Source organism: Kogia breviceps, chromosome 3 (assembly GCF_026419965.1).
Source record: "Kogia breviceps isolate mKogBre1 chromosome 3, mKogBre1 haplotype 1, whole genome shotgun sequence".
In the NCBI taxonomy this organism is placed as follows: Eukaryota; Metazoa; Chordata; class Mammalia; order Artiodactyla; family Physeteridae; genus Kogia; species Kogia breviceps.
This window is the reverse complement of record NC_081312.1, coordinates 145471977-145488578: the sequence shown is the minus strand read 5'-3', so window position 1 is coordinate 145488578 and position 16602 is coordinate 145471977. Positions and strand designations below refer to the sequence as shown.

The 16602-nt window shown below is 40.2% G+C and overlaps 1 protein-coding gene across 1 annotated transcript in view; it reads right to left on the bottom strand.

Annotated features, from left to right (window-relative positions):
- Positions 1-13095, bottom strand: part of PRTG (protogenin) — a 123735-nt gene extending 110640 nt beyond the window's left edge. Inside the window, exons 1-2 of the mRNA XM_059056182.2 lie at positions 12809-13095; positions 10290-10592 (exon numbers count right to left, since the gene is read on the bottom strand). Coding sequence (XP_058912165.1) covers positions 10290-10592; positions 12809-12902 — 397 coding nt within the window. The 5' untranslated portion in view covers positions 12903-13095. The remainder of the gene's footprint in view (positions 1-10289; positions 10593-12808) is intronic.
- Positions 13096-16602: the final 3507 nt, after the last annotated feature.

Below are 16602 nucleotides of genomic sequence, written 5' to 3'. Positions count from 1 at the left end.
GGAAAACAGTATGGAGGTTTCTCAAAAAACTAAAAACCATATGACCCAGCAATTCCACTCCTGGGTATATATATCCCCCCAAAAAAAAACCCAAAACACTAATTCAAAAAGATACATGATGTACCCTAAAATTCACAGCAGCGTTATTTACAATAGCCAAGATATGGAGGCAACCTAAGTGTCTGTCAACAGATGAATGGATAAAGAATATGTGGTATACATATACGTACAATTCTACTCATCCATAAAAAAGAATGAAATTTTGCCATTTGCAAGAACATGGATGGACTTGGAGGATATTATGCTAAGTGAAATAAGTCAGAGAAAGATAAATACTATATGACATCATTTACTTGTGGAATCTAAAAACTACAACAAACTAGTGAATATAACAAAAAGAAACAGTCTTACAGATATAGAGAACTAGTGGTTACCAGTGGGGAGAGGGAAGCAGGGAGTGGTAAAATAGGGGTAAGGGATTAAGAGGTACAAACTACTAAGTATAAAATAAATAAGCTACAAGGATATATTATGAACACAGGGAATACAGGCAATATTTTATAATAACTATAAATGGAGTATAACTTTTAAAATTTGTGAATCACTATGTTGTTCACCTGTAAGTTACATAATATTGTACATTAACTATATCTCAATTAAAAAACTAAAAAGAATGGTGGAGTCAATTCTAGTATGGTAAGAAAATGATCACCTTTCTACTGATCAACTGTGGATCCACTTATAATTTCTCATTGTACCATGTGCTTAGCAGTAAAATATTTTCGCTAAATATCAGAGCTTCCAAGTTGACAACTGGTAGACTGAAAATTAAACAAATTTCACAAAGTTTCTTCTGTCTGCGTACTTTCTTTCAAGTGTTAATTATCAAAGATTTCTAAAAGTGTGGTAAATCATCCAGGTAAAGATACTTGTAGGCTTTGAAGAAATCATATTCCATCACTGCAGTAACATTCATAATCCTTTTGGCGAAACTTTTGGTAATCTTATTGCTTTACTGAAGTTGGTCCCTCAGTTAAAATTATGTTAAAAGTATTATTAAGTCAAAGCGTGAAAATATGGCTTTCTTAAATATACTAAAAGTGAATTATTTTTATTAAGAAAACAATGAACATATTTAGCTGATAAAATTATTTAAGAAAATTTGTGAACTCCCTTTTAAAAAGAAATACCAAAATGCAATACCAACATCAAAGCATTTTTTTCTTGTTATGTGTCCAGTTTGAGGTCAGTACTTTAATCGAAATTACTTTAAATCCAATCAGAGGGACTCAAGCTAATTCAGTTTGAAAGCTGGGAGAAAAATTAAACCTTATCATTCTTAACAGGAATTGGCGGTCATAGTGGGGAAGCCAGTATAATCTATTTCTATTAAAACACTAATAACATTAGCAAAACTCTCTTAAGATGAAACCAGCACTATTTTTTTAAACACCGAGTCAATAAACATTAGAATACACTATTAATTATTAGCAGAACCAGATACATATTTGTAAAGTTATACCTCTCCTACACTATGTCAACCTTCAAAGCAGCACAACTATTCTGAATTGTCCAATCCTAAAGTAATTTATTTTTCTAGACTCTTAAAAATAGCACTAGTTCAAATTATCAGTATTGGTTTAAGGCCTCCCCATCTCCAAAAGCAGATCTTCCTAAGGTGCATTACAAGAGTATGAATCCTTAAAAGTACCAAGTTAAATAACTGACTAGCTTTTTAAAAATTTTTCTCAATGACTTAAATGGTTCTCTTGCAATGTGATTGGACTCAGCCTTACAAAAAATATAATTTATTGGCCATTTACTTAGAATTACAATAACAATTAAAAAACTAAGGGCACTGTGTTGCTCAATATCCATCCCTCCCTTTTTTCCCCCAGGTACCTATTTTTACAGATAAGACAAGGATCTGACAAGGATCAGAATGATTAAGTGATTTGTCTAAAGTCATAAGTCACCAACAATGGAGAAGGCACTAACGCTTGGCTCTTCTGCCTTTTTGTCATTCTTTCTGCTTTCCCACCTCACCCCTCCCAGCAACTCAGTAAAAATTTAGCAGCATGAAGAGTATTTACCAGCTATTGGAAATTGTCAACTTCATAATTTCTTTATGAAATGACTACAAGAACAGGAAAATAAGCACTCAATATTAAAATTCTGTTTTGACTCAAACACTATTTTCCTCAAATATAATGAAAATGTGCATTCTTCTCTTCTATTTTGAACTAACTGATGATTTGTTCTACTCGAAATATGTTTTTGGCATAGAACACATGGTGCCAAAAACGTTTAGCCAGACTTGCTCAGCACTAGAATCACTCATTAAAATATTCTGCTTCCTCCTTCATCTATCTCAACTTGCCCACTTAAGCCACCCGTGGCTACTGGCCTCTACGGGAGACTAACTGCATGTAGCAACAATCATAACTTTTACTAGCATAAACAGCTTAATCAAAATGGAAGCACACACATAGAGTGATATCCTGGGAAAGATAAAAACTACGAAGTCCCTGCCCACTACTACTAAGTAATCTAAAACAAGTATTTCAATAATAACCACTCAATTTGCCTGTGACTTTCTATGCACTAGTTAATATATTTTAGTGTCTAATTCTTTTCCCTTCTGTCACCCCTTGATGCCCTCACAAGATGCTACCATCTTTACAACACTATCTGCAGAAGTGAAATTGCTCCTGCCCAAAATAAGTCTATGGTACCACTGAATTAGCTGAAAAGATTTCTGTTAACCATTCACACAATGAGAAACCTACCACACAGCAAATCTTATTCTCTGGGCTGTTAATCTCACACAGTTTTACTTCTCACCATGCAGAGCATCACAAAAGATGTTCTCTAACATTAACCCCACATGGAGATTTCTCATATCTCTTCAACTATGGTGTCCATCACATCAAGAAAAAAAAGGTGCTATGTAATATGTAAACACAGTTAAATGAAATTTGCATTTACTCTTAGACTAGATATCCCCCCAAAAAGATCTGAAATATTGAAATCAAAATGAATGAACCTACAGAAGGGTAAACTCTTAGTAGCAGTTTTCAATGTAGTATGTGTGAAAAGGGATGGAAAGGCATCACTCCAAATTAAACAACAATCCAAACACATTTCTTTATCAAGCTTCCTTGACAGTACCTAAAAATAGTAAGTCATCTCCAATCAATAAATTTAACACTGCTAAAACCAAAAAAAAGTTGAATATCAAGTTAAGACAGAAACAGTTTAACTACTAATAGCCTGGTGACACTTGGAAAGAAGTTTTGCACTACTCTCAGAAACATCAGTGGTTCTCAACCAGGGGTGATTTTGCCTCCCAAAACACATTGTTTGGTCTCCACAACTAGGAAGGGGTGCTACTGGCATCTGGTGTATAGAGGCCAGAGATGCTGCTACACAGCCTACATTGCAAAAGTCAGCCTCTGCAATGAAGAATTACCTAGTCCAAAATGTCAATTGCCCCAAGGCTGAGAAACCCTGAGAAATGTAATCCACAGTTCAAAAAAAAAAAAAGAAAATTATTTATTTATTTACTTATTTGGTAAATGTTGGTGGAGTGGAAGATCCATTCTGAGTAGTACTAAAAAGACTACAAAACAATAAAAAGGCCATTTTGGAGGATTATTCCAAAGGAATATGATTTATTTAGAGAAGGTAGTCTATATAAAGCAATATCATTAAAAAAAAAACTATCACACTGTTTTAAACAGGGATTTACTACAGTTTCATAGAGCAAAAATTTTAAAGAAAATTTTCTTTCCATCAGTCCTAACAACAAATCCAATGAGGATACAAGTTTGAAACCAAGACCCTGAACAATGATTGCATTCTCCAACAGTTACTTGATTAATCTAGCCACTACAAACGCTAAAGCTGTGAAATATATATATACCAACACAAGAAAAAGGCAAACCCTCCAGAAACTTTAAAAAAATCCCAAACATTTTAAATTCATGCCTTCTGCTCAGTCTATAAGAATTTGGCTTTTAAAGCTCATCAAAAGCAGTTTCTGAGAACCAGAGGTTAAAAAAAGAAAAAGAAAAAAAAACAAGGAATGTAAAAGTCAGGAAAGTATTTGTCAGATTAGTGTCAGAGACCTTTGTGAGGATGACACCTTTATCCTCTGCAATACATATCCCTAAAGCAGTTCACTTGGCTTCAGAATTATAGCCGCTGAAGGTAATTTGGAACATTTTTACCTTTTTTGTACATCATTATTGTCAACTGTTGAGTGAACTTGCTCTGTGCAGATTACCATGTTAGGACAACTTCCAATACTGCTTCAATGATTACAACCATATCTTCTTCTTCCTCTCATTTACCAAGATTTTTACCAAATGAGAGTTTTAAAAATGTTTTAATAAGGAGTCTGAACACTATAAACTCTCAGAAGTACTAAAACAGCCCTGACTGGGACTTCCCTGGTGGTCCGGTGGTTAAGACTCTGTGCTCCCAACGCAGGGAGCCAGGGTTTGATACCTGGTCAGGGAACTAAGATCCCACATGCCGTGACTAAGAGATCCCACGTGCTGCAACTAAGACCTGGCACAACCAAAGGAATAAATTAATATTTTTAAAAATAAATTTAAAAATAAAATAGCCCTGACTGACAACACAAACTTTATTTGGGGTACAACTTTTAGAATTTCTCTTAAAACATATCAATAATCAGTGCTGTTTTTAAAATTCAACAATAATCCTCAGCAAAATGCCTGAACTTAACATTATTATTTTCATATTAATAGTAATTGTCGGGCTTCCCTGGTGGCCCAGTGGATAAGAATCCGCCTGCCAATGCAGGGGACACGGGTTCAAGCCCCGGTCCAGGAAGATCCCATGTGCCGCGGAGCAACTAAGCCTGTGCACCACAGCTACTGAGCCTGTGCTCTAGAGCCCACGAGACACAACTACTGAAGCCCGCGCACCTAGAGCCCGTACTCCGCAACAAGAGAAGCCACTGCAGTGAGAAGCCCGTGCACCTCAATGAACAGTAGCCCCACTCACTGCAACTAGAGAAAGCCCGCATGCAGCAACAAAGACCCAACACAGCCAAAAATAAATAAAAATTTTAAAAAATTAAAGAAAAATAAAATCCCCATTAAAAAAAATAATAATTGACAGTTCGAAAGCTGAAAGTAATCAACCCTAACTGAGCACCTCTGCCTAGGAGAAATAAAAATCATCTCTCAAAATTGTAGTCAAGAATATTAGGGTTTTCAAAAAAGTAACCTCAAATGCATGTACTTATTAATTGAAATACTCCTTCAACCTAACACCCTGCTTAAGAGATCTGCTTTCTGCTATTCTTTTAAACCGCTCTGGACTTCATCAATAGGCCCAGCTGTTAAATTCAGAAGCAATGACAACAAATGCCTGGGCAAACAAGTGCTGAGAGTTAGGGCCTTTCTTTAGAATAATCAGAGCTAGTTGACACAAGAGGGCCATACCAAATGCCCTTTCAAAATTCCATTAAGAAGCTGGACAAAAATAAAATAAACAAACACATTTATACATCTTAAAGCAAATTATAATTCTACCCCTCAGTGGACCCTGCTTCATTGAAAAATAAAAAATCCAACAGCTTTGAAAAACAGTGAGATAGCGTTACAGGTTTCTGCAGATGAGAAATGATCCTCACTAATCAAATGCAAATTGGGAAAAACTGGTTCCATTACCCATAGATCACCAGGTACCTGATAAACGTTTTAGGTAGACAGACTTTAAGAACCAAGTATCATCATAAATAAGCCTGTAGAACTACATGTGCTTTTACTTCCCTGATTTAACTTATGTAATTTTAAGCTAGTAAATTTTAATTTAAATATGTACTTTTGAACCATACCCCCTTCTCTTTTTTAAAAAAAAATAAATTTATTTATTTTTGGCTGTGTTGGGTCTTCGTTTCTGTGCGAGGGCTTTCTCCAGTTGTAGTGAGCAGGGGCCACTCTTCATTGCAGTGCGCAGGCCTCTCACTGTCACGGCCTCTCCTGTTGTGGAGCACAGGCTCCAGACACGCAGGCTCAGTAGTTGTGGCTCAGGGGCCTAGTTGCTCCGCAGCATGTGGGATCTTCCCAGACCAGGGCTCGAACCCGTGTCCCCTGCATTGGCAGGCAGATTCCCAACCACTGCGCCACCAGGGAAGCAACCACCCCTTTTCTTTAAAGATGATTTTTCTTAGACCCATAAAGCACTATCTGAACCTTATCTACAATGTTGGCAGATTAGTCTCTCTAAATATCTCAGTCTGTCTTATTTTTCCAAAATCAAACAACTTTTACTTTCATGTTAGCACTCTTAAGTCACGGCAAGTAACTGTTAGCAGCTTGATTTGAAGTGAACATGCACACAGGTAAGAGACAATGTCCTTTACAGCAACTACAAATCTCAATAAAAAGTGACAATGAAGCAAACTCTTGCCCATCTTGGGTCCAAGATCATTAATAAAATTCAAAATCTAGACTAATAGTCTCATAGCTCTTACCTTTCTCTTTTCAATATACCACCCACCCTCTTTTCTTTTGAACATGACTCTAAATGTTTTCAATATATTTTAACTTCACATTTCAAGATCAGCTTTTAGCTATAATTTATGTACTACTCTTTAAGCTAGGAACCACACTCACAGAACAGTTTTTCATTAATCTCATCAAAAAACCTCATTTCACCTCAACTTAAACTGAAGTAATAAACATTTTATTTATGGAAAACCACCTACGTACTTTTACAGGAAACAACTACTGCTACATAAAATTACAGAAATAGACACCCCCCCAAAACAATTTTATGGATGCTAAAACTAATCTCAAAATTTTGGAGAAAAAATCCATCATAAAGTTCTAATAATTCCTATGGTCTTCCAGCTACAAATGCTCATTTAAAAAATTATTTTGCACCCAAGCAAACAGTCCTGAAAAACCCAACAAATATAAGCCAGCTTTATGTTCTCTTTCCCTCTATCCTAAGACTTCAATTTCCACCTTTTATGGAAAGGAAATAAACAACCAGCTTCCTGTTCAATCGCTAGCTTACAGCCAGTCTTCTACATATCACAGAACACAACCGGCCTCCTCCTTTACTTCTCTCAAATGCCTCATCTTAATTTAAACTTGTTGAAATATGAGACTGTTTTACCACACTAATGCTTTCCTATGAAATTTATCTTACTTCAACAATTAGAATGCAAGAAATGTCAAGATGTCATAGATTACTTCTCACTCCTAAAATATTTAAATGAGATTATTTATGTAGTGAAGACTTAGCACCTATGAAAGTGAAAATTTGATTTTCAGTTAAAAATACTGAAATTTATGGGAAACGGTTGAATATTCTGTTCTTACTTTTGTACACAACTAGAGAAAGAGCCTCCCACATTACTCCCCTTTCTATTCCATTACATGAAAAAGTAAAATGGCTATCAATAAAAAGGATTAACTTTTTAAAAAAACTAAATATTACTTTAACCCTATACTTTCCTTTAAAAATGGGATGCCTTAGAAAAACTAAGTTAGACAAATCCTTTTGTGCTTGGATGAACAACAGGAAAGCAAAGCCTCCAGGCCTTTGGGGAGGAACCTTGTCCCCACAGCCAGCTCTGATGTGCCTGGGAGATAAGGCTCCATAGTGACACTTAAGGAAAGGCCTGTTCACATTTGAATTTCTGCATTCCTCAAGAACAATTCATGGCAATAACTAACTTTGCAGAAGAGCTACATGAAAGCTTTGGCCAATGAATGAGGGTCATCTGCTCTTTATCACAAGGGTAAACCTCATCCTGGCCAGTTTCTAACCTTTTAACCCTGTGAATTCCTAATTTACACATGAATAATGGAATTCTTGCCTAGAGTGCAACTTTCAGCTTCTAGTTCCTAAGTTTAGAAACCAAGACTTGATTGCCTGTGTTAAAAATCTAAAACTTGCACAGATTAAAGTTTTAGATTTCCAGGTGCTGATCTACTTATTACACTTCAGAACTAAAAATATGTTTGCTGACAAAATCCTTGACCAGAAAATAAAAAGAACATACTTGCACCCTGCTGCTATCACTAACTAGGAGAGAACTAACCTTTAAAAAAACCCCACAAAAACAGAATGTCCACTTAATGCCTATTCTCTTCCTGTTTAATACGTATAACATCTTACCCTGAACACAGGATAAAGTCATCTGAGCCTACAATGTCATTGGACATTGCTTCTCAGATATCAGAACTAACTTGGTGAATTTCAAATCTCTAAGAAATTTCATTTCTAAAGAAAAATCTAAACCCACTATGCATTTATTTTAAATCTATAATACTGAATGCAATTTCCTAGCAAAGCACCTCCTCCAAGTTAAATAAAATGTGTGCATATGAAAAGTGTGGTTCCTATAACTAACATACTACAGTTGATATTTAACAGCAATGTTCTACATAGTTTAACTGGAAAGTTTTTGATACTTAAAATATGAATACTTCACCACAAAAGGCTTCAAAATGATTCACATCTAATAAAATATTTGTCATTAATAATTTTTATAAAGATACAAAATCTAACGCTACTCAAAAAGCCAATATTAACATTGTTTCACTGTTACTATGTTAAGACTGTTCAGACTTTATTTATGAAAACTGAAAGCTCTGTGTGTTTTCAAAGTATTTTTGAGTGCCTTAGAATTGTCAGGCTTCTAAGGAGGTCCTGGAAATACTGTGTGCTCATGACAAATGCTTCATCTTTCAAAGCCCATCTGCCCCCCTCCACCTTTCCATCCTGCCCCTCTCCTCTCTGGCAAGGTAATACAAGTCACAGTTACTGGATACGAAAACACAATATTCCACAAACCCCAAAAGGCAGAAAAATTACAACTCTATAAAACAATTTTACATTAGACAAAAATTAAATGAACAGGACATAAGCATAAAAAGCACACTATCCTGAAAACAATACTGTACTGAAAAACCACTACTCAACAACAACAACACAAAAAGATGATTATTGGCCAATGATCACAGCAAAAAAAAAAGGAGTTTATCAGACATTCTCTCAGGTTTATACTATTCTGGGGGAGGGGGACTAGAATTGGAAATCTTTACTTTTCTGACATTTTTCAATACAAAAATATCTTTGCCTGCAATTTATTTTCCACTATTAATTATTATTGTACAAATAAAATATATTACTGAAATGAGGATGGCATGAATATGGCCATGGACTGTTACAATAAAGTCACCTAGGAAACCCCCACCAATAGCTGAATTTCAACTGTGGAGACCCTGAAGAAACTATTTCTTAAAGATTATGACTTTATCTCAAGAGCTCCCTCCTCCTATTGTTCATCTTGTAAATGATCAATTTGTAGGTATAGTGCAACATCTATCTTTTGTGGATCAACAAAAGATTGTAGCTAGGATTCCTGTAAAACTATTTTTAAGATACAGTTGTGCTGTGTTTTGTTTTGTCTTAAGACTTACATTGTCTTTTGTAATCTTGAGTGCTGGGTATTTGATCACCTGAAGAGGTGGAAAGCCTCAGTGAAAACAAGGAGTTCTCTAACTATCCTAAGCCCATGTTTACACTCAACAGTTACCAGGGCAACCACCAAGCAGTGGGTCACTTGAACAAATGGTTGATCTGACTGGGTTGTTAATACAAAGGAAATCATTAGACAGCAAACTTTATGACAACTGGAAAAAAGTGGGCAGATCTGGTTTAAGTCCATTAGGCATAATATGGAAATGGCCTTAATCTCTTTCTCTCCCAGCAGGAAAAGCCTAGGAATACTTCAAAGGCTTGAGAGTTACTGACCAATGCCCTCTCTTTCAATTAAAAAGCAACATGGGTGATCTTAAAGCAGTCAGAGAAATGGAAGCTTGGGCTATAGGAAAGATTTAGCACTTAAGGGCCATCTACAAAGCAGGAAAAGTTGCTTGTGATTTTCAAAATTTAATTATTAATTTACAAAAATGAGATTTTAGAACAATTTTTGTTGTGTTGACAAAACTTTTCACCCAACTTTTTTCACAGTTTGAAACACTTAAATTTATACAAAACCACCTCTACAGGTTTTGGTGTTCTAAACCTAATGTGACTTTTGTTCTAAATCACTCATTCGAAATTATTTTTTTTCCTCAGATTTTTCTGCATGCCTTAGTTAGCATCAACTACTATCTCCAGGAAAATTCTTAATGTTTGTGTGATTTTTCAGGTTAGCATGCTAATGAATCGAGAAATCATCAAAATGTAGCAGTGAAAAAACGACAATCAAGAACTTAAACACTTACTTGATAAGGTAAGATGAGCTTTTTGACTAAGAATGGCTCCATGTTTGTTCATGGCCAAGCACTGATAAAATCCTTCATCAGACTGCTCTCCTCGCTTGCCTTCCACCTCACTGATGTATAAAGAGCCATTGGACAAAACCTGGATCCGCTTATTTTCAGACACTTTTGCTCCATTTTTCAACCAAGTGACCTTAATAGGAACTTCTCCATGAGCCTGGCAATCTAAAACGACTGGGTCCTTTCTTGTGACAGTTATATCCTGTGGCTCTTTGATAAAAAACAGTTCGCTAAAGCACCATACTCCTACAAGGAAAAGGGGGGAAAGGCATACCCAGAATTATAAGTGTAAAATCATTTCTTAACACACAATTGTAAAACACATATTCAGAGTGTAATGAGACAAAGTTTAACAAACCATATTAATTAACTTACAAACACCTTAATAAACCAATGTAAGTTTCAGCTAACCTTCTCAACAAATCAGAGAAATCTTTTTACAACATCTTATACTAAAAAGCATAGGGAAGATTTCAATAACTTTTACGCCTTTTAAGAATTCTGTCCTCAAGTGCCTTGCTAGAGTTTCAAAATCATCAGGAAAACTCTCGAGCACAAGCTGTTTGCTTACTTTTACAAGCTTGTCAAAAAGATCTTGAACAGAGTAAGTCGTAAAAGTCTAATTTTACAAGAAATCATTAGCAAAACTCCGACTCTGTGAACAAGCAAGTTTATTTCCCTGTCCCGTGAAGAGTTTTTGAAACCCTTGGTACCTACTCCTTTGGGAAGTGCGTTTATCTTTTGTGACAGATGACAAGTTTGCACTTTTATATCTGCCCTTTTATAGCAAGGACTCTGTCTCTGCTCCTTGAAAGAGACCCAATTACTTAATTTCTGCAGAGTATTGTAGGTATTTAAAAGACAAACATTTGACTTTGAAAAGTTGCTAACTCTTGCTGCTTGTACTCAGTGGGTGATCGGATTAGGAAACTTCTATTTCATTTTTTTTTTTAGAACTACCAACTGTTGGGAAAAAAATGCGTGACTAATTGGTCCTTACTGTCTAACAGGGATAGGAGATTGCTTAATCAACCAATACACATTTTTATCAGAGCAGAGTAAAGACTTTATGCGAGGCATACACATCGTCCCGGGTCCCCATCAGGATAAAGCATCCGATGACCAACTAATACCCTGTCACCTCCTGCATTTAGCGCAAAGGTCAGCTTAAGTCTTGCATATTGATTGGGGCCGAGTAGAGTATTAGGGGTTTAGGGGCGGAGGGCATTTCATCTTCCTTCTGATTGTCTTGAATTCATGAGTACCAATCGCCGGGACTGATCTCTGTTTCTCATCAAGGCAGGTCCTCCAAACCTCACACACTAGTCACGCTCCCACGCCCTGGCTGCCGACTTCTCCTAATGGATGCCCAGGGCGACACGAGCGACCCTAATAGCCCCGCGCAGCGAGGACCGCTCCGGAAGGCGCCCATTGTGTTTCCGAGTCACATCTGACTTTGATCCTTTTCTCTTGCTAATAGAAAACTAACTCCTCCAGGAAACAAACAAACAAACAAAACAAAAAACCCACGAAAGTCTGGCGTTTGTAACCTGTAAACAAATAAAACAACCCATTCTTCTTAACACCTCTTCTCCCCGCGCCCCCCGCACCCAGTTTACAATTTTTAACTCTAAGAATAAAGCAACATGTCAAAAGAGAAAAATTAGTTGATCCAAGTTTGCGCAAGGCTAACCTGGAGTTTGGAGGGATCTTCAGATTCGCACACATCTCAGGCCCTGCCCCCAAATCCCTAGCTGTTAGAAATAAACCCTACTTAGATACCTTCCTTCTCAGCTTCGGGACCCTTCACCTCCCCTCCGGGGCACAAATGGGCCACAAAACTTCCACTCCTCTTCACTTTCCAATTCCACCCCTCCCGTCTCCTCGTTCGATCCGGATCCGGGAAAGTGGGGACACTTAGGGGTCTGACCTGGGCGCTGAGTTCACCTATTCTCTCCCCGCCCTAAAACGTGGGGAAGCCCCCACTGCAAAGAGGGGAAGCCGCGCGGAAACGCGGCGCCCCCTGCGCCGCGAGGCTGCCACTAAGGAAACAATATAAATAAAGCCACGTGCGGCCGCGGCGGCCCCGGCTGGAGGGCGGGCTGCGCGGAGGCCAGGCTGGCCCCGAAGGCGAGTACGCGGCCGGAGCGCGGACAATGGCGCGAGGAGAAAGGGGCGAGAGTGGACGGCGGGCGCTGGCCCGCGGCGCGCGGCCGGGGGAGCGCAGCGGGGAGGGGCGGGCGCTGCGAGAGGCGCCCACCGCCGCCCGCGCCCCCGCAGAGCCCGCCGGCACCTCGCGCTCCAGCGGCAGCTCCCGACTGGCTGCAGGGAGGGGGCAGAGACCGGGGGTCAGCGCCCCCGCGAAGGACCCCCCGCCCCAACACATACACACTCGGTTGCCTCCTTCCCCTTCCCACTCGCGCTCTCTCACGCCCCACCGGCGCAGAAGAAAGCGCGCCCACCTGGAACGGGGCCGAGGACCGGCAGGAGCAGGAGCGCGCCGAGCAGCATCCCTGGCGACCGCGGCCGGGCGAGGGGTCGCAGGGAAGGCGCCATTCAGCAGGGCTGGGTGGGCATGCTCCCCGGCCGCCCCGCAGCCGCTGTCCGCCTGCCGGCTCCCTCCTCCGGGCACTCTCCGCGCGGCGGCTGGACGCGCGCAGCCTGGGCTTCCCTCTTGGGCACCGGCGTGGCGTGGCACGGCGCGGCCGGCGGCTGGTCTCCTCGGGCGCGGCGAGGCCGGCGCACGGACACCCGCTCGCAGGAGGCGGGGGGCCCGAGCGTCCGGCCCGGGGGCGGAGTGAGGCGGCGGCTGGAGAGGGCGGGGGCGGTGGAGTGGACAGCGCCGCCGCTGCCGGCCTCGGGACTACTTTCTACATCTGGCCCCTGGTCTGGGGACCGCGAGGTCGGCGCGGCCGCGGAGGGAGACGCTGGGAGGGGGCCCAGTGGCGGTCGGGTCGCGGCCCCGGGGTAAGGGGGCGGGCCCCGCCGGACAATGCACCTGGGGGTCAAGCCCCAGCTGAGGGTCTCCGGCCCACTTCCCCGCCCCCTCCGGCTCCCTTCCCCCTCTGGCTCCCCTCCCCTCCGGCCGTCGAGGACAGAGTCACAAAGGCCGAGCCTCCAGGCCCGGCCTGGCCTGCCCCCGGGCCCCTCTTCCCCCCCCCCCTCAGACCACTCCCCTCCACCCCCGGGCTTGTTTAGGATTTGGGGAAGGAGGAGGCGGGGTGAGGGAGGGATGGTGTTGAGAGACGTGAAAAGGCCGGAGACTTCTCCCCTGATGGCCCCTGCCCATCCCCCTCCTTCCCTCACACGCCGAGGCCCTGTGGAGGGAAAACTATTTCCCACTTCGGAGATTTGTCAGCTACACTGGAGGCATCTCCGGGAGATAAGCCCCGACATTTGGAGACGGTTTCTGTTCTCCCCGCCCCCGTGAGATGCAGCCCTGACTTAAAAACATCTCTGAAGAGTGCCCTGAAATGAACAATTACCGTTTGGGGAGACGTTTTATTATCTCTTTCTCAACTTAAAGTTCTTTCACTTGTGAGAGCTGTGCACATAAAAGGCCCTGTGCTGAGAGTTGAGGCCAGATGAGATTTCTAGATTCTCCGAGCTTAGTCAAGGGGACTAGGGATACTACCTGGTTAGAAGTTAAACTGACTAGGAAAGACACAAATGTGAATTTGTTCACATCTCTTAAAATCAATTAAGGATAACAAGAGGAATTAAAAGGTACATTAAAAATGTAATCAGACTGCTAAACATGTGTGGATCATGGAGAGCATTTACGTGTGGATTAGCGTTTCCTAACCCAAAACTAAACCTATGGCCATGATGAGGGCACAGGCTAAAAGCTAACCTTAATGAAAGCAGCTGACAGAAATCTAGCTTTTGTCACTAGGACATCAACACACTCGCTGCCTTTAGCATGTTCCAAAAATCCTCCTTATGAGAATTTAAAAAAAAAAAAAGGAGGGGGAATCAACAGTTTTAGTACATCTGCTGGGAGTAACCTTCCCCCGGAAGCTTACTATAATAGGGATCAGTCTACTTAACAATGTCAACTTAACTGCACGTAATACCCTGGGCTCTATTGCTTCCAAAAGCTGACATAATTTAGATGAATTTCAAGTATTTCTAAGCAGAATAAAGGTTCATGGAAAGGAAAAATGTTTAGAGGTAATAAAACATTTGCAGGGATGTTTTAAACATCTGATAAATCAGACATACACAAAGTGATATTCTTAACTGTGTGCCTACTAAACTAGACTTTTTAAATTGTATGACAATCTTCTCCCTCTTAACTCCCCCTTCTCCCAGTTCCCTTTCAATTGATCCTAAGTGCTTATATTTCCTGGATAAGAATTGCTAATAAGATGCTTTTATGCTGTCCTTTTTGAGTAAATCAGAAGAATAAAGGCTGGGGGAGGGGAGAGATAAGCTAAAAAGCAAGGGAAGAACTTTTTTTAAACTGCCACTTTGCCTTTTCTTTAACATTTCAATTAATCATAGGAGCCTTTGATTCTCTTAAGATGGCTTTGGACCTTGACTTGTATGGGGGAAGAACATAGCATTGCATCTAATGTGAAAATAATATAACATATATGATACATATATAGTGTATGAGATATACACTATACATATACATATATAGTGTGATGAGATTAAACTTTTCTGATATATTTACTGTCCCATGTTGGGCAGCAATAAACTTACCTTGATGATGTAGCTATACCATATTATATAAAATTTACAGTATACCTAGGTCACTTATTAGTAAGTAGTAACTAGAAACCAGAATCCATGGCTTCTGATTTGTTTGTTGCCCTTTCTACTGTATAATCCTTTATGTCTTTAAACTTTTTTTCTTTCCTTTTTTCTTTCTTTCTCCTTCCTTCCTTCTTTCCATCCTTCCTCTCTTCCTCTCCCCCTCCATCCCTCCCTCCCTTTTCTCCTATTCCTGTCGGCTTCAGAATTTATAGCATACTTCTTTAAATAACACAGTGCATGTCTTCTTGGACAGTTACATTTTCTTTCATGTATAATACTTGTCTTATGTCATGTAGTAGGCTGCATAAGCTACTTAAGGGCTTGCTACCTAGTTCTCCAGTGCCCCACAGATTCCACTACAGTGGCTTGCGTATAGTAAGTAATACTGCAATGGCTAAGAGCATAGTTTTGAGTGTCTGACAGACTAGAGTTCCAATTTCAGTCTTATGCAGACAAGTTATTTATGCACTCAAACCTCATCTGTTTAATGGGAATAGGTATGATACCAATGGGGCACTGTGATAGAATGCATGGAAAGTACCTGGTGCATAGCTCTATAAATAATTGCTATTATTATTTTGTGAGTAAATATTCCCACTAGTGCCAAATCTGTGTCCTTTTAGAGTGGGTTTAATTTTGCAATACTCAGGTTTTTAAGAGTCAAATCTGATTAATTTGTTTGGTGATTACACTGATGGTGACAATAATGACTTACTGGAATAGTTTCTAAGCTGGTCTTGAAAGAGGTAAGAAAAGCCTAAGTGTTTAACCTCCCAAAGTTACCCCCTTGAAGGAAAAAAAATCTCATTGATATAAACAACTACCTAAGCCCTATTTTGCTTAGGGCTATTCTAAATCCTATATTCTAAAAACAAGGACAATTATTTTCAAGCCAAAAAGGGTAGAGCCTATACAGTTAAAAGAGAACTGAAATCTGATGATGGTAGGTTAAAAAAAAAAAGGGAATCAGTTTTCTCTAAATAAATTCAAGACTCCTAGCCTTTCGGAAGGAAAAATGACATAACTTCTCCCACCAAATTATGGAGCTGTACAAAATGATCTTCCAGTCCTCTGGCCTCTAAACATTATCTGGTTCTATGGAATCATAGGACCATTTGTATATGCTTATGAAGCATAGAGAATGAGAAAACTCAGCAAAAGTCTGAGTTGTTCAATTTTTTTTTTTTCTGGAGTTGAGCTCGTACTATGTTGGTTAGGTGGCCAGGCCCTGGATGAGGATCACATGCTATGATCTTCATGTGATTTAAGAAATCACTCAATAGGGACTTCCCTGGTGGCGGGAAGTTAAGAATCCACCTGCCAATGTAGGGGACATGGGTTCGAGCCCTGGTCCAGGAAGATCCCACATGCTGTGGAGCAGCTAGGGCCGTGCGCCACAACTACTGAGCCCACGTACCACAACTACTGAAGTCCACACACCTAGAGCCCGTGCTCCGCAACAAGAGAAACCACCGCAATGAGAAGCCCGCAC